Here is an 18,125-nt window from a genome sequence, read left to right on the forward strand (position 1 = left end):
TAAAATAAAGAACACTTGTGCATCTTCCTTGCTTAAGTTGGATGATAATATGCAAGTAGAGAACTAAATTATCCTTCTGCTGAGAGGATGCAGCTCTTTCTCAGGGGTTTTCGCTGTCGTGGCCTAGCTCATCCAGGCCATTGGCGTACTAGTGTTGGCCAGCTATTTGAAAGGTAATCTTTTTTTTTAAATAGTGTACATATGGAAAAGTCATATAGCTTGTTTTCTGAATTGACTTCCAAGACTTGAAAGAGGGTATGGCAAGTCCTTGTATAATCTGAATGTATACACAGACCTATCCATGTGCTTAGAGAGATTGTTTTCTTCTAGTAAAATATGCTTGCATTGTAATTTCCCTTAATCTTATCAGTCTAGACAGAAATTAGAGAAATAACACGGCTCCCCACATTCCCATGCTTTATCTCACAGGTGCTCTCTGCTTTCTCTCTATCTCAAGATGGTGAGTTGAGTGCCTAGTAGCTTGGATAAGTGGACTTCCCTTCCTCCACTTTATCCTTCAACTAGGATTGTCTAGTCCTCTCCCTGATTGCTTGGGATACAGACAAAGACAAGGGGAAAGAGAAGCCCAAAGACAAGAAGGAGAAGGACAAGGACAAGAGAAAGGGTCTTTAGAAACTCAGTATAGCTGCTTATGCTTCGGCACTGATGATGACATAAACATTGCTTTGCTTGCTTTTTTTGTGTGCAAAGAAGCATTGCTTTGCTTGCTAGGTATGTCTACCTTAGGTTTTCGAAAAAAAATTGTTAGCTCATTTTTCTTCTCTTTCGTTTTCTTTGTAGAATTTCGGACTTTAGAATAACAAAATTTGGAATTGTACGATTGGATATGTCCTAGTCTTAGAAAGGCATATATAAGGGAAAGGGTGCAGCTATGGATAGCACAAAGGATCAGTCCAATACAAGGTTTAGTCACAGCAGAAATTAGGTGGATAGCACTGCCACATACCGTGATGGCTCCACTCAGCCCCCACTTACCTCGTGGCAACTCTCCGGGTCCTAAGGCCTCCAAAGATTATCTCCACTCCCCCCAGTCTGTGACTCTATCCCCTTTCTCACTCACATAACGTTCTCCCCACCTAGGTCACACCCCCCAAGGTACCCATGTCATACCAGACTATGAATGTTATCTCTCCAGCTCATACTCTACCCACCACCTCCATGCTATACGCCTATCCACTACAATGTCCCATGGCCCCTCTTTTTTTTCTCCTCAGAGAAAAGAACTTACTATTAATGCTTGGAAAAACCACCATACAAATCAGCAGTCCCTGAGCTGCTGAAACATAGGTAAAGCAAAAACTGCCTGAAAGGAAAACCCGCCTTTTTTTAGAGATCCAAGCGTGTATATATGTATTATAAATAAATAAATTATATATGTGTGTGTGTGTGTAGATACATACAATATAATAACACATTTTTCTTTTTGTTTGGGGGGGTGAAATCCATATATCTTTATCTTACACATACACACACACACACACACACACACACACACACACACACGTGGGTGTGTGTACGGTCATTTACACAAGTAGTGAAACAAAAATAATATGAATCTGTTTATTGGCCAGTCTAGGCAGTCCACTACTCCTATTCCCTTCCTAGGTGAGAGGATGAAAAAGGTTACCTCCAAGGGGATGGGGATAATTCATTGGGAACATCCATGCTGTTTAAGAGCCCAGCCACCCCAAAAGTCCTAGGGGAGAGCTTCTTGGATGGGGAAGAAGGCTTGTCTCTCACAAAGGAGGCTAGTGGAAAAGGGTGTAGGTGCCACCTGAGTGAAGAAAATCCGTAAACCTTTGGATGACTCTAATTGGGCCTCATAATCTCGTCTCTATAACCCTAGTAGCTGGTCTTTGTGTCATCTCATGAAGGAAAATGGCTACCTATTTCTAATTTAAATGGATTGGGAGGTTGGAGAGGGGTCCGCTGAATAGATAATAGTGACGACGTCGGATCTCGTAGTGCACAGGACATCGGAAAGCAAAGTGGTGCTCCGATTTGACCTCCTGCATGTTGCATGAGTCAGATGTGGCCCTCCCTAGGGATGCCCTTAGCATGTCCCCAGTCTTAGTGCATAGCTTGTGACAAGAAACCTGAAACTTTCCGATCAAGATCCCCAAAGCATGAGGGAGGTAGATCTAGGCATAGCCAGGCACGTTGATGAAATCCTCCTCTGAAATCTGTAGACAATGCTCTTTGTAAAAGTTGAGCTTCACGAGAAGCTCGCTACGTGCGAACTAGGTCATGCATGTGTGCAGGTATAAAGATTCTCCCAAATGACTTGGTTTGCCTCATTATTAGTGAGCAGAATAGATAGGGCTCGAGACTAGACTAAAAGGGTAGTAATCTGTCCACGAGAATTCCAAGAGTGGCAAATCATCTACTTGTTAGAGTAGCATAACATCTTTAATCTCTCTCGACTGCTAATGTCATGGATGCAGATAAGGCCAGCCATGGTATCCCGCATCGACTAGAGATGATGAAACCAAAATCTCCGACTCCATGGAGATATGTGATCACGTAGAAGGCTACATCAAGATGGTGGATTGGCAACTCCAAGCTCAGCTAGGAGGATGTGATCTCAGACTAAAGGTTTATTGTAGATCATCCGGGAAAGTAGTAAAAGATGAAGCTTTTCCACACAAGCCCAAACCATCTCTTGTAGGTCTGGGCCCAAACAATCTCTAATGGCAGCCTGTTGACATTGAACTACTCTTTATGCATGACTATTTTACCTCTCAACAATAGATAAATCATGTTTGCGCACTAGTTCCACACATGTTTGGCATATGCATAGATGATAATACAATATTGATACTTCTAAAATGACATTTCCATCAATTTGTTGTTTGTGTTGATCACCCGTGCTAAGGTGCCTTTCTTAGTCATGTGCCCATATGTCTCATATTTTATTTTATTACAACTCTAGCCTATGGATTCACATACTCTTAAATAAAAGGCTACCTTTTTAAGTAAATGTCACTTTTTTGTGTTTTGGATTCCAATGGTAGTACATGATTTAGTGTGATGATTTGGGCATGCTACTCCATGTATCTTCCATAGATCCATGAGTACCATCTTGGCCATTCCAATAGCTTTTGGTCACAAAGCACTTCTGAACTCAAGAAGAGGGGCTCTCTTTGAAGTGCTCTTTTGAAGAGGATGGTCGGATGTGTTGTCATATGTGCTAGCTCTACATGACTTTGAAATGATCAGCAGATACTTAGAAATTTTTGTTCTCTCATTGACTTGAGGCTGTGTTTGGAGGACACTGCAATCTAGTAGGCCTCTTGTTTTAGCAGAAGGTAGTATCACGAGCAACTAGTAGGTCAGCCATTGTGATGCTTTTCGGTAATTGTGTTCTTTGATTCATAAAAGGATCATCTCCCCATTCAATTTTTGTGGATCATCTCCCCATTCAATTTCCACACTTGATAATACTTCTTAATATTGAAAGCTTCTACAGTCTGATTCTACTAATGTTATATGAGTTTGACTGATGTATCTAACAGACAGCCTAATCTTCCATTTTTATCACTGCTAACTGGTAAAGTTTGGTAAGAATCAAGGATAGTTACACTTTGATAATGCCACAATGTAGGGTATCCAAAGTCACACTTATCTTTTATGTTGAAAGGCATGGTTTTTGCAGTGTTTCTGAGAAGATGTTGGGATCTTCCTTTTAAACCCCGAAGTTTTGTCTCTTGAGAATTTGCAGGTATGGCCATGTGAAGGCGACAAAGTTAGCTGCATACAAGCTTTTGAAGGTGAGTTGGTAGGGTGATTGATTGTTGACAAAGCATCTCCTTTTCGGCATTTCGTTTAAGAACTCGTACTTCTTCTTCTTGGGAGTCTATAAAAAGCAAAACATGTTGAGAACTAATTTTTTAACATATCCCTGGGGTCATTTGAAAGCTTCAAAGTTATCGCATACGCACTTTAATAGTTGATTTCACAAAATGACTATGATTGGTTGGTGAAATATTCCTTCTTCGCCCTTTAGGATGCTTACGTACTTTCTTGGGATTGCTTTTAGGATGCATATGTACTTTCTTGGGATTGCTTCCTACTTCTCCTTGGGGACTTCTGTAAAGAATGAGGAGGTTGGCTAGTCTCTATCAGATTCGGAATGAGGAAAGGATTGGCTTTTGCGCAGGCAGTTGGACAATGTCAAGATGGAAGAAGGGGACAACATGGATGCCTATCTCACAAAGGACTGTGGAGAGCAGCTCATAAACGTCTATAAGATTGTGCCTGATTCTCAGGTTGTGTGCACTACATTGAGTGGCCTTCCTGATTCTTATCAGGGCTTTGCTATGACGTTGAGGTTAGTGGCCATGGGTGGTAGCCCCAACTACTACACCTTCAATGCACTTGTCACCTTGTTGTTGCAAGAGGAGCAAAGTTGTTCAGACGAGTATTGAATCCGTGCTTTGCACGGGCAAAGATGCATGTCCATCCTCAACCACTCCCCATTTGAAGGTGGATCTTTGATTCTTAAATTGCTAATCAATTCACCTCGCATACTTGGATTGGATTTTGAGATTTTCGCTAAGTCTTAACCCATGGCTCTGAGACCTTCCATCTCCACTCATTCCATTAACCTTCCATCTCCTCCTTCCTCCCAAAGGTGACCTTCCATCTCCTACATTCCATTGACCTTCTATCTCCTCCTTGCCCCTAAACCTACCTCTTGTCTTTCCACCTCCTCCCCAAAGCCTGTCTCTTGTCTTTCCACCTCCTCCCCCCTCCAAGCCTCCATCCAAGAGCTCCTTCTTTGTGACACGTGGCAGGCTCTTCTCCTCCAAGCTGCCATGTGTCCTTTCTTTTTGTTTTTTGGGTGTCCATGGTTAATAGGTTAAAGATATGGCTGCCTCCATCAATGCAGACCAAGCCTTTGCCACATATCACAAAGGCAAAGTAAAGGAGGGCAGCAAGCCCAAACCTACTTGTGGTTCCTCATCTTTTTCTAACCACATTGATGACAAGAAGAAAACCAGGTACAACTAATTGCAAAAAGCCCATACATGACATCTCATGGTGTTGGAAGTGCATTGCTTCCGAGAAAGTAGCAGCAGCAACGACTTGGAATTACAAATGCTCCCACTGCCATGAGCATAGCCCACTCTTTATGTTGAGAAGAAAGGACCAGATTTGCTGATTTTAATTCTTTATGTTGATGACATGGTTATTACTAGGCTAGATACTCAGAAAATTGCAGCTTTTGGGGCTGATTTGCAGAGATCATTTGCCATGTCAGATATGAGCTAGTTGCAATACTATCTTGGCATCTAGTTTGCACACCAAGGGGGGCATAATGATGAGCGAGTCTAAGTACATTGGGCAGCTCTTACATCGCTTCTAGTTCGAGGATTGTAAGCTGGTTTCAACACCATTGGAGATGGGCGTCCGTTTTTCCGAGAATGGTGGTATACATTTGATGCCACTCTTTACTAGCAGGTTGTTGGCTGCCTTATCTATATATGTCACACTAAGCCTAATTTGTAGTATGCAATCTCCCAGTTAAGCAGGCTCATGCACAAGCCCAATGCACAACATGGGAGGCAGTGAAATGTGTCTTCCGATACTTGAAAGGCTCACAACATTTGGGACTATTATATGATGACAAGTCTTCACTGGTTACACATGCTTTTACGGAGAATGACTGGGTTGGTTATTAGAACATGCGGGTATCTCACAGTGGCAACTGTTTAATGCTTGGCTTTCTTGGTTCAGCAAGAGGCAACCTATGATTGCTACATCTAGTTGTGAGGCTGAGTATACGGCAACCTTTATAGCTACTATGGAGTGTGTCTGGCTCCATACGCTACTTGCCGATCTTGATGTCCGCAAGACCTCGTCTACCACCATCTTCACTGATAGCCAAAGTTCTTTTTCCATTGCACATAATCCTGCATTTCATTCACGTACCAAGCACATTGAGGTTCACTATCACTGTGTTCGAGAGTAATTGTCAGCTAGAGATATACAATTTTTCTATATTCTAATGGAGGATAACTTAGCACATATCCTCACAAAGCTCTACCCCAACGCAAGATTGAAGTTTTTCGGCAAGGTTTACACTTGGTATCTTTTGCTACATGATTTTTGTTGGAATATGAAGCCAAAGTGAGTAAAAAATGTGTGTTCTAGTATGAGTTCTAGTCTAGTGTTTCCTATGGATGCCACGTGTCATATTGGGAGTTATTCCATATGCATAGGTGTTCATATGTGTGTGTGCGCTCTTATATAAGAGCTGTACTTGTCTAGTGTCAAATCAATCAAGTATCAAGCTACAAGCTCTTTGGTCTACATGTGAGTACTCTCATTTTTGTTCATTGCTCTAGTCATTTCATTTCCATTTCATTATGTCTCCTTTTGAGTATCAGTTCCTCTCTCCCTAGCCTACCCTCTCTCTCTCCCTCTTTCCACCATGTTCCTTCATGTGGTATCAGAGCATCCCTTCCTACCTTCCCCTTCTTCTTGCTCTATCTAGAGGATGAGGGAAGCGCGCAAATGAAGCTCTCCTCTCCTCTAAGGTAGAGCCTTCCTTCCTTTAGCCTTGCGATGGTTCCTCATTTGTGAGTTCAGCTCACTCCCGCATCAGTTCGTGGTTCTCCCTCAGCATTGCCAGACATTCCTCGTCAGTCGGTCGTCAAGAACTTGTTTTGGAGCAGTCCAGCGGCTGTTTTTTGACCTTTTGAGGTCCGATTTTGGCTTTTTTTGACATTTTGGCATTGCCTAAACATAAACGACCCTGTCCCGTACCATTTTGAGGGTTTTTTTTTTAATTTTTTGTTTGTACGTCCGTACGGACCTCTGCAAGTGGATGCACAACAGTGCCATGAGTTCGTACAACTTGTCAGAAGGAGATTCCGAGCAGTTTTAGGCTACTTTTTGGCATTTTTTTCTTAGATTTGGACCCCCATGACCTCCACCAATGATTTGAGCTTCCCAAGCTTACCCACAAGTCATTTCGACTGTACCGACACTCCGGTACATTGACTTGAGACTTCTGACAGCGGGGAATACTCTTTTCACACCTCATCATCTCTGACATTGCGATATTGCGGTGTTTGACTGTCCCGAATAGTCAAATGTCATTTCTCTAATCTCGGTACACTTCGGTGACTGATTCGATTGGTGCGCCATCTCTGCTACTTATTGCCTCTTCTGCGCATTCGGTGACTCTCTGATCGGCACATTGAGAGTCATGACGTGATCTCCCTTGGTAGCTACTCCTATGGCCTTCATTGACACATTATGCGAGGGCATCCTTGCCTGGTTCTTCACTGACATACCTCTTTGCATCAGGATGTGCACACTCTTGTGCGGTAGCTACTTCGGCTCAAAATGAATGAAATCTTTTATATATTTTTATATATTTTTGAGTTAAAGGTTCTTTGCCTTGAGAAGTCTCTCTAAAAACAATGTTTGAAAAGTTAATAAAGGTCCTCTGCCTTGGATTGTCCTCCTAAAATGATGTATTTCTTTTATGGTGTGTGATTCCATGTTTGTAGTTAGTCTCTGGAGTCAAGAGGGGGATGTACTATGGGATCCATGTATTGGCATTGATAGGGTCTAATCATCAGGCCTGGCATATGAGTTCCAAGATATTGGTGCATTGGTCTCCTAGACCTCTGAGTTGATCATGCATCCATGCATGATGAGCCTCTGAGCCATGCTAGGTGAGCTTTCTATGTTATGCTCACTAGCCTCTGAGCCATGCTCACTTGCCTCTGAGATTGTGGGGGAGCCATGTCTAGTTCTAGACCCCGGCATGCACAGTTTTGATGATCGTCATTGTCATGTTTTGTTCTTGGTTCCATTCCAGCAATCTCTCACCTTGCCTTCATGGGGGGGGTGTTGGAATATGAAGCCAAAGTGAGTCAAAAATGTGTGTTCTAGTGTGAGTTCTAGTCTAGTGTGTCCTATGGATGCCATGTGTCATATTGGGAGTTAACCCATATGCATAGGTGTTCATATGTGTGTGTGCGCTCTTCTATAAGAGCTGTACTTGTCTAGTGTCAAATAAATCAAGTATCAAGCTACAAGCTCTTTGGTCTACATGAGTACTCTCATTTTTGTTCATTGCTCTAGTCATTTCATTTCCATTTCATTATGTCTCCTTTTGAGTATCACTTCCTCTCTCTCCCTAGTCCACCCTCTCTCTCTCCCTCTTTCCACCATGTTCCTTCAATTTTACTTTCCCTGTACTATCATAGGTTGCAATATCCACACGTGGTATCTTTTGTCACACGATTCTACTCTCCTTGTACCATCATAGATTTGGTGAACCCGGAGGGAAGATTGCCAAGCCTGATTTGTGCATCATCCCGTTGCTGAGTCTTTCGTATCTCCCTCGAGGCCTCTTGGCTACGTTGTCTCCCTAGGGCCTGTAGGTCTATGCTATCTGGCTGGAGAAACTTAGTGATCACACTTCGAGTGGAATTGGGTTGAGCAGTCTTGAGCCATATCTAGAAAAGGTCAATGCAGTGAATTATAATGCTGCTCCATACTACATACTTTGTGAATTGAAGTTACAACACAATCCCACATCGAGCCAAGTCTCGGATACTTCTTTATCAGCTCCGTTATCTACACTCATCTATCCCATTGACTCCTCAAGGTGTGTATAACCTCTGACATGATCTTTGCATGATCTGCCTATATCTTCCACCTGAAAAATTAGATAATATCAACATGAATAAAAATTGAATAAATGAGATACATACTCATAATGACAATTTCCAATTGCTAGAATTTTGATACTTTCAGGGTTGTTGATAAGAATTCCCTTCTTGGATAATTATCAAGCTACAATATAATAATTATTTAGTGTCCTTTGCATTGGTGTACTGATGCCTATGCTGAAATCAAATATAAATTCTGATACGGGATAGCTATCCATTGATCTGGTAATTTCCTCACAAAGTTGCTCTTGCATTCTCACATTGCATTAGGCTTATGTACTTTTTTGTTTTCACTTATGGCTTGTGAGCTTGCTTAAATTCATTCCTTTAGGCGTGTTGTCCAGGTAAGACAGGTTTCCTCATCATAGAAACTGTCATGCAGGAGGGAGAGCGTGTACTACTTTTTCCTGGTGGGGCAAGAGAAGTGTGCAAGCAAAAGGTGATTATTCTTCTTTTTTTCCAAGTCTAATAAAAACCTCAGCCTTATAATGTTAATACATGCTTTGTCTCAGGGAGAAGAATACAAGCTTTTGTGGAAGCCAACAGCAGACTTTGTTCGCATGGCGAGTCGCTTCAATGCCATCATCATTCCCTTTGGAGCACTTGGCGGTGATGATGCGTATGCTTCCTGCCTATGTATAGTCTATGGAGACATGCATTTCGATTTTGCTTTCAAACATATTGTTTTAGGACCAACTAACCACATTTTGACAATTTAGGCTGACATAACATCATCAGAAAAATACATGATCCTGTTACAACTGGGATAATGACTCCAATTTTATTGTCGATGATTGATAGTTTGTTTTGAAATATTCTCTCCCTCCTAATGAGGGTCCATGGTAACAAGGAATAAGTTCCAAACTTGAAACTATGTAGTCCACAGACTTGGGTTTTATCATCTGCTTGATGTCACAGCGATTGCGATTCTTGCAATTGAGACTAGTGCAATATGGTGTCTAGTTATTTCATGAAGATGCCTGACCTAATTTGTGGGGTATATTTTCAGCTTCAAGATTTTGATGGATGGAAAGGAACTGTTGGAATCTCCTCTTGGACCCTTGATGCAGGAAGTGTACGGAAGGCTTAGCATTAGTCTAGATTACATATATCCAGTCACTGCGATTCCAGGAACAAATATACCCAGGTCTTCTCAGTTCCTGTCTGTTGCACCCTCCTTATGGCCCTAGCATGTTGTATTGATCAGGGAAGGATCTACATGGATTCTGTTTGTCCAGCATTTTTCCAAACAGAAAAGCGAGATAAGAGTGAGTATCATGCTGTGGATTAGCCATCAAAGTGACTTCTTCATCAGGCAAGGCATATTGGATGTACATTTATGATTGCATGGCTTGTCAGCACAGTCCAGTATCCATATTGCATCATCATTGTCTGTTTTCTGTTTTTCTTCTTTGGCTTACATTGATGCTGTCTGAATATCATGTGTTGCAGCTTCCTGGCTATTCCCTCCATTGAACGCATTTACTTCCATTTTGCGGAACCTGTTGATACTGCAGCCTTTGATGATTGCAGCTTGGAAGAACGACACAAGGTACACATTTTCCTTTAAAATGTTTAATTCTTATTTTTGTGCTGAGTTTTGCTTAGATCATCCATATATGAATTTATGATTGGGGGCAATTTCAATTGTTTTAAGGGTTCATGTTTCTGAAAATTCGTATTATATATTTCCAACAAGCCACCACAGCCCAGACCCACTGAAATCCTTGCTTGTGGCATTTATCCGTTCCAGTGAAAAGTTGAAATCTGTAGACTGTTTTCCAGGAAAACCACTGCCTGATGGAATCCACATGCTTAAACCCCTGTCAGTGATGAAGAACTTTTAGAACAATAGAGCCAGGCATCAAATCATATCGAATTCATAGTTCTGCCAGCCAACTGGCAAAACTCAATTTCTGTCAAACATCTCTACTTTCAAGGTCCAAACTTTTAATTGAATGACTTTCTAATACCTCCATTTGGTAAGAGAAGCGCCTACAAGGCAAGCCAAAAAGTTGTAAATCACCAAATGTTTTGCCTAAGTTTTAGAGAAGATATAGTGATACGACTTTGAGCCTATTAGGTCATATAGAGACTTGATTGCAAACCTTCACAATATGATACATTTCACATTCGCAGGAAACCTTGACGTTGCGTTGCATTTTTCACCTCTGTTTTTGTGAAAGTTTTGATAACTTATTATTATACATCAAACATCTTGTGTGCTACAACTGTTTGGAATCACTTTTGGATTGATGTATCATCACTGGCTTGGGCATAAATCTCAGAACTTTCACATTCCCAGGAAACATTGATGCTGCATTCCATTTTCCGCCTATGTTTTTGTGAAAACTTTTGATAACCTATTATTATACCTCAAATATCTTGGAATCACTATGAATAGGTATAATAATAGTAAGCATTTTGATAACCTATTATTATACCTATAATAATAGGAGAAATCTGAACTTACAATACATCTGGTTGAATAGAGGAGAAAACGTTATGATTGCTTGGAATCACTTTTGGATTGATGTATCATCACTTACTTGGACATAAATCTCAGAACTGTAGGTGGTGGATTGAGCTGTATGCTTTATGGTTTTTCTTTCTGTGCTTTTAGCAGGTGCTTTGTTGCATGGACCAAAACATGAAGTAATTTGAATCAATTGGGCACCTGTTCTCGTGAGACATGATTAAGTACTGACCTCTGTCCATTAGGAAAAAAAGGAAGCTTAACATAAAGATGTGCTTTTTAATGGGTTCCTCTGGCTGCCTGCTTCTGGTATGGGAGGGGTGGGTCCAATTTAGTTTCATGTCATAGCAGTCACTCAAGGAGTCTAACCTGTGTGTTTTGTTTTTCCCATGTACATTATCTTACTTACACTGCAGTTCAACCAGATGTATTGTAAGTTCAGATTTCTCCTCTATTCAACTTATTATTTGAAAGGACTGCATCTCTAGAGGTTCCTGCCAATTGGTACTTATTATTCAGAATCTTGGAACCAATCAATTTAGGTCATGGATTCTGATTCAATTGCATGCTTGAATGGCAGTGTTGGTGAAAGAGAGAGTAGAAAGAAGCATTGATTTTCTCAGACAAGTGCGATCCAATGACGAGGTACTGAACTAGAGCACATTCCTATGTTTTCTTCTACTTGGCCCTTCCCTCCTGATGTACAACGTTTGAATACCCAAAAATATTTGTTAAGGAACATAGCCAATGAGTGCCACCCTTCCAATCATCCTTGTGAAAAGCAGGATCAATCCCCAAAGGGACCTTCTAAATAGAAGAAAGCCCCATGTTTTTATTGTGGCAACGCAGGACTGGGCTTTGAAGTTTTATAAGAAGAAGGAAGATATGGGTGAAGGTACTTCGTAAGTATAGACTGAGGCATTCAATCTTGGCTCAACTACCTTGTCATGGGCAAGTAGAAAGCAGCCACAATAGTGGCTTTATCATCTAGTAAGGGAGAATATAGAGGATCTACCAATGCTGCCCATGAAGCAGTATGGTTTAAAAGGTTACTCTTAGAACCTGAGATTTAATAGTTGATCCTAATACATTTTATTCTGACAACATGAGCATTATTTAGTTTGCAAAGAACCCAGTGTTTTATGCCTAAACAAAGCATATTGAAGTGCATTATCAATTGATCTATGAGGAAGAGGAGTAATGAACTTCTGGGTAGAGATAGAGGTAGTTTGAAGAGATATGCAGGTGATGAGTCTCATAGACCAACAGAAAAAGATGAAAATGACTTAAAATATGCCATGAAGTTGTTGGTTGCATAGACTACCCTGAGGGTCATGTTACTGATCTGCCACATTGCTCAACTTCTGCTTAGAATTCACAGTTCTCATCAAGTAAGACAAGAAGACATGGGTGTGGCACAGGAGGTTTTGACACATTGATTTTGAAAGGTAGCAAAGCTTCACCAAAATCTGATGGTGTATGGTTTGCCACATGTGACTGAAAAAGTCAGGAAAGTTTGTCATCCCTGTGGCTGTGGAAAGCAACATCGTGACCCCTTCCCAAAAGGTCAAGCTCACAAGGCAAAGGAATGCTTGGGTTGGTGCACATACATCTAATGGGCCCCAATAAGGATCTTTAGAGTTTTCTCAATATTCCATCACATTAGTTGATGACTATTTCAGGAGGACTTGGGTGTAGATGATGGCACACGTGCCTTGCATTATAAATTCTCAAAATATTTAAAGGCTTTGGACAGATCTACCATTAATAATTCCCTTCAATCTGAGAGTTTGGGCACCTCTAGAGCCCATTATAGCCTCTGGACAGATGCCGTACAAAACAAACTGAGTGTCCCAAATCACTTCATCATCCTCAATGCAAGAGTTAACCTCAGGTTCTCTACCATCATCCATATCATCATCAAGAGTTTCCACATTCGATAGCTGGCATACTCTTGGGCTTTGAACATGGTCACCATTAACCATGGTGTCTCCCAAGGTAAAACCACCTGGATCAAATGGGAAAGAAGACTCCCTCGTGGATCGGAGAATCAACTAGGTAAGCAGAAGATTCTCAGGTCTGGCAGGGTGGAGAATATAAATATGCAGCATTCATGGATTTTTGCAGACAATCGGGCATATAGAGAGAATTTATAATAACTCATGCCCCACAGCAAAATGGGGTGGCTGAGAGAAAAAACACCTACAAATGCTGTTACGTATGTGACTCTTGAAGAAGCTTTATTGGAAGGAAACCAACAGTTATGGTACCTCTGGATGTTTGGCTGCAAGAAGTATTTTCATGGATTTTATAGTTAGATTACCATGGACCAACCATGGGCATGATGGCACATAGGTGGTTGTGGATAGACTAACCAAGTTGGTCAGGTTTATCCCAACAAAGAATACATTTCTTGTTCCACAACTGTCACACCAATTGAGGTCATCAACAACCATGATCTTAAGTTCACTAGTCTTTTGTAGCGAGAATTGTTCAATAAGTTGGACACTAAGCTAGGTATGGGTTAATTCCCTGAGCTAGATGGGTAGGAGTGGATTAATTAGTTCTAGAGGATATGTTTCTTGCATATGTATCTCGAAAGCAAGCTGATAGTATCGTCCTATGGCTAAGGTTGCATACAACAGTGCGAGTATGACTTAGATGGTATAAAGCACATCTTGTTGTTGGAATTATTGCCATAGTTCATGGCAGTGACCAATGGATAGTCAATAAGTGGGTTAGGGGCACTTTTCCCTCATTAGAGGTTTCCCCCCTAACCACTGTTAGGATCCCTAACTATGGTTAGTGGATAGGTTAAGGTTTTGTCACTTAGAAAAAACCTTCACCACTTGTATGTTTTCCCTTATCTCTTCGTTTGGTTGCTTTCTTGCTCTCTCTTGTTCCATTTGGTATCAGAGAAAGCTCTTGGACCAGCTCCTGTTCAATCTCGTGCAGCCCGCCATTGTACGTACGTCCGTACAGCTCCACGTTGCTCCTTGTCGTACATCCCATGTGTGGGATCCGTCCGTTCTTCGATCGTAAAACAGATTCTGCACCCACCATACTGCACCGTACAGTTATACGATCGTACGAGGCCTTCTGTGTGGAGACGTCTGTACACACCTCAAGCTGCAGTATCCGTACTATAATACGGATTGTCAATCCGTAATGCATTCGTACCCTGTCGTACAGCGCAGACATCGAGTCTCTGTACAGTTCGTACAGACTGTATGTTCGTTGTTCGTACACGCGCTTAGCTTTTTTGTACACCCGCGCCAGCCATCAGTACAACTACTGTCGGGGTGAGACACGGCTAGAGAATTGTTCTGTGAGATTATGTCTTAGTTGGCAAACATTTCTGTGAGATTATGTCAATGGGGATGAGACACGGCTAGAGAATGTGGTTGCACCTAGCCACTTCTCCTCAACAAGGTGGAGGAAGGGGTAGAGGACAAGCTCAGGGTGCAGGACAAGTGCTAGGTGCAGTAGCTGCTGCAGTGGTGGCTCCCACACAGGAACAGAAAAGGTGGGATTCATGTGATGCACTAGCACTTTCAGCTATCTCCCTTTCTGTCAAAAGTTTATGATTCCGCACATTCGGTCATGTAAGACCTCAAATGTAGCTTGGGATATTTTGGAGAGAGTGTTTTCAGCCCGCAATGATGCCAGGGTTTCTTTCCTGAAGAGAGAGTTGACCCATACTCATATGGATGAGGGTGACTATGTCTGAGCACCTCACTAAACTTCAGGATTTGAGAGAGCAATTGTTGAATATTGATGAGATCATTCTAGATTCAGACATGGTCACTACCACTTTGAATTCTCTTCTTGAGTCTTATCTTGGTTTTCACACCTCATTGAACTTGTCTTTGAGGGGGGGTGGCAACCCTCTCACCTTTCATGAGTTGATAGGACTTTCGTTGTAAGAAGAACAAACCAGGAAGAACATGGCTTCACGAGCTCGTGTTGAAATTCAAGGCCAAAGGGAAGGGGATTGTTGTAGCTATCAATTGGAAATATATAATGGGGTTTCAAAGCCCTTTGTGCCATGGTGAATATGTGGGCACATGAGAATGTGAGGCTTTATATTCATATTTTGGCACAACTTATCATTGCATACAAATGCTCGATACAGGCCTTGGCCCAGGAGGCTTTTTAATACGAGGAGTTATCAAGACAAGATAGAAAAGACTCCAATTTCACACAAGATTATGGTACACATGACAAGGGCTAGTATAAAGCTAGAAAGGAGTGGATTGGAAAATAGGAGATAGTTTGGCAAAAAAAAAGAAGGATGTTTTTTTAATGAAAACTCCACTAGGTAACTTGCGAAAATAGAAGTATGTACCATAAATGTCATATTTTTTTTTGTGAGAAATTTTGGATGGAGTTAACTTTATAAGCATTTGAGGGCACTCATACCACAATTTGTCATCCAACAACCTCCACAGAGTAGCCACCATGTTGTCTTAATTCTTTTTGGGTCTCTTATGGGCATGACTAAATAAAGATGAAGAATTCTAAAATGCATGCATTGGATTGATTTTAGAATTGAAATTAAAATGTTAATCGACTCAAAATACACAATCATAGAAACATCATTTCGCAAGGCTTTTTTCTGAGTTTACTAGAACTCACCTGTTCTCCTACTTGTGTTGTTCTGTTTCTAGTTTTGAAAATTTCTTTAGAGTCTCTTTTAGCCTAGATGTATGAGTTTAAAAGTAGGCTTTCCTATGACGTGCAGGGTAGAGATCTACCAAAACGATTGCTTGGGAGAATTTTGCCACAGTTACCGATGTTCAATAGAAGTTGAATACACACACACACATACACACATATACACAAGTGAAGGTATTTTTTCTTCAAAATGCATCATGTTGTAACTCGTGAATTGTTGAACGCAATGGTGCAACTTATGAAGACTCTTTTGGCACACGTGTTTGATTATGCGCAAATACATGTTCTTCGTTTTCTATCCGTTGTTGACACTACACATCCTTAAAATCCCCACTTTCTTATGCTTTTTCAGTTGCATGTTTCTAAGAAAGTGTAACGTTTATAGGAAGTGCAGTTTGTTTCCTCTCAAAGAAAGGAAGGCCATGCTAAGTCAATCCCAAACTCAAAAAATCATCATGTGTGAAAGAAAGTGATTCAGCCTAACGTAGGACAACATATGAAAGAGGTAGTAATTGTTAAATTGTATCTCGAGTAATCTCTTCTTTTTTCCTTAAAAACATTGTATGAAAATACTAAGGCAATTTTGTATGATGCCCCCTCATGTTATATAGTAGCAAGAGGGCATATGTGCTATAATCATTATTTGGAAAAATTCTTTGACCTATCGAGAGTAGCATATGAGTTGTTAAAGTAATTTTGTTTTTGGCATGATTTCCTACCTAATTGGTCACAAATTTTTTGGGTCTTGAGGTTGATGACATCTTGATTATAGTGGGTATACAAGATTTTCAAGATCATTTTACACGAATCGGGAGGTTTTTATCGAAGCTATATGTATGTATTAATATAAGATCCTTGCAAAAGTTTAGTGAGCTAATTTTTTAAGTTTCATAATATTTTATAAAACATATAAAACTTGTAAATAGGCTAAATGTACAAGCAGACACATATTATAAATATTCTCTTTGTCTCGCATATGGAGATACTGCATTTAAATTAGAGTGCTAAGATGATGCTCCTTCATAAGCATGGTGGTTGGCCAAAAGCACATAGCATACACATCATTTAAATCTTCCCTTTGGCTCCTAAATAAAGATAATGCAATTAAGATAGATTGCTAAGATGATACTCTTTCATAAGCATGTGGGTTGATAAAAAGAATCCAGGCATAGGGGTGCTAAATGAAGACCAAAGTTTTTTGTAGTTTGAAATTAAAAAGCGAAAGCACTCATTCTCTTTCAATAATTATTATTTCTTAAAAGAAATATAATTGTCTTTATCACTTTTAGCTTCTATCATGATAAGCATGGAGGAGCTGGAGCCTCGTTAAAAAAAGGGATAATAATAATTCTCTCTTTCAAGAATTATTCTTTCTTACAAAATTATAACACTTTTATTCTCTTTCACCTTGCATCATGTAAAGCATGGATACATAGGGGCTAGGAGAGTCATAAACTTTGTGAAAGATAAGGGTGGGCAATGGGGGAGCATGCAAAATCTTGGTAGTGAGATATCAAACAAAAGTCAAGTGTTGATGCCCCTTGGTGCTCTTTGTCAAAATCTCTACCAATTTTAATTTGATAGCAAAATGTAAGCCTCAATGTTTGATCCATGGATCTATTTTACCTCACCCATTTGACAATACTTGAAATCAACATGTGGTATGAATAAACTAGTAGCTTGGAGACCCCATTTTTAATCCCATTCATGGATTTCACCTAAGACACCTTTTGAGATTTGGCTCAACACGTGTGTAACCAAAAGACATAAACCAGCTAGTAGGCTACGTGTTGACTTATCAACCCTCGCATCTTATGAGTAGATGCAAAACATGTGAACAATTATTGATGTAGCTAATTGGTTCTACCCTTTGCTTAAATACATCTTACTACTTTTTATTTCCCATCCCTCGAAAAACCCCTATATTCTTGGTGCACTAAGCCAAATGGTGTGTTGGGGCGTTTGGTTAGGGAGTAGTTATGAAGACGGGTGGGTGCATTGTTACGCGGTGGAGATTAGTCTTTTGTGTCCTCATAGTTCAGGCCTTAGTGCTAGAGAATTGATTCTTATTTCTTACGCATACTCTCAATAAATAAGCTAGCTAGCCTATCAATAATTTCTCATTTCATTGTAGTTTTTCATTTAAAATCACCTTGATCTGATGAGAAAGCGAGCTTATTTGCATCAATGAGCTAGCTAGTCACGATGCTTATTCTCTTCTCCATATATGTAGCAAGACGGTTGGTATGCCATGT

The 18,125-nt window shown here is 40.6% G+C and overlaps 1 protein-coding gene across 6 annotated transcripts in view; it reads left to right on the plus strand.

Annotated features, from left to right (window-relative positions):
• Positions 1-16,519, plus strand: part of LOC147894113 (phytyl ester synthase 1, chloroplastic-like) — a 65,704-nt gene extending 49,185 nt beyond the window's left edge. The window contains exons 9-18 of one of the 6 annotated variants that reach the window (XM_087385194.1): positions 94-173; positions 3,743-3,791; positions 9,100-9,156; positions 9,230-9,336; positions 9,727-9,864; positions 10,170-10,269; positions 11,610-11,625; positions 11,774-11,838; positions 15,938-16,044; positions 16,265-16,517. In XM_087385194.1, the coding sequence (XP_087241320.1) occupies positions 94-173; positions 3,743-3,791; positions 9,100-9,156; positions 9,230-9,336; positions 9,727-9,864; positions 10,170-10,269; positions 11,610-11,625; positions 11,774-11,838; positions 15,938-16,006 (681 nt within the window). In that variant the 3' untranslated portion in view covers positions 16,007-16,044; positions 16,265-16,517. Of the gene's footprint in view, positions 1-93; positions 174-3,742; positions 3,792-9,099; positions 9,157-9,229; positions 9,337-9,726; positions 10,033-10,169; positions 10,270-11,609; positions 11,626-11,773; positions 11,839-15,937 lie in introns of those variants that run through there. The other 5 variants (XM_087385199.1, XM_087385196.1, XM_087385197.1 and 2 more) reach the window with 5 other exon arrangements.
• The last annotated feature ends 1,606 nt before the right edge of the window (positions 16,520-18,125 follow it).

The sequence above is a fragment of the Dipteris shenzhenensis genome, chromosome 14 (genome assembly GCF_047967505.1).
Source record: "Dipteris shenzhenensis isolate YYH24624 ecotype China chromosome 14, Dip_SZ_1.0, whole genome shotgun sequence".
Lineage (NCBI taxonomy): Eukaryota > Viridiplantae > Streptophyta > Polypodiopsida > Gleicheniales > Dipteridaceae > Dipteris > Dipteris shenzhenensis.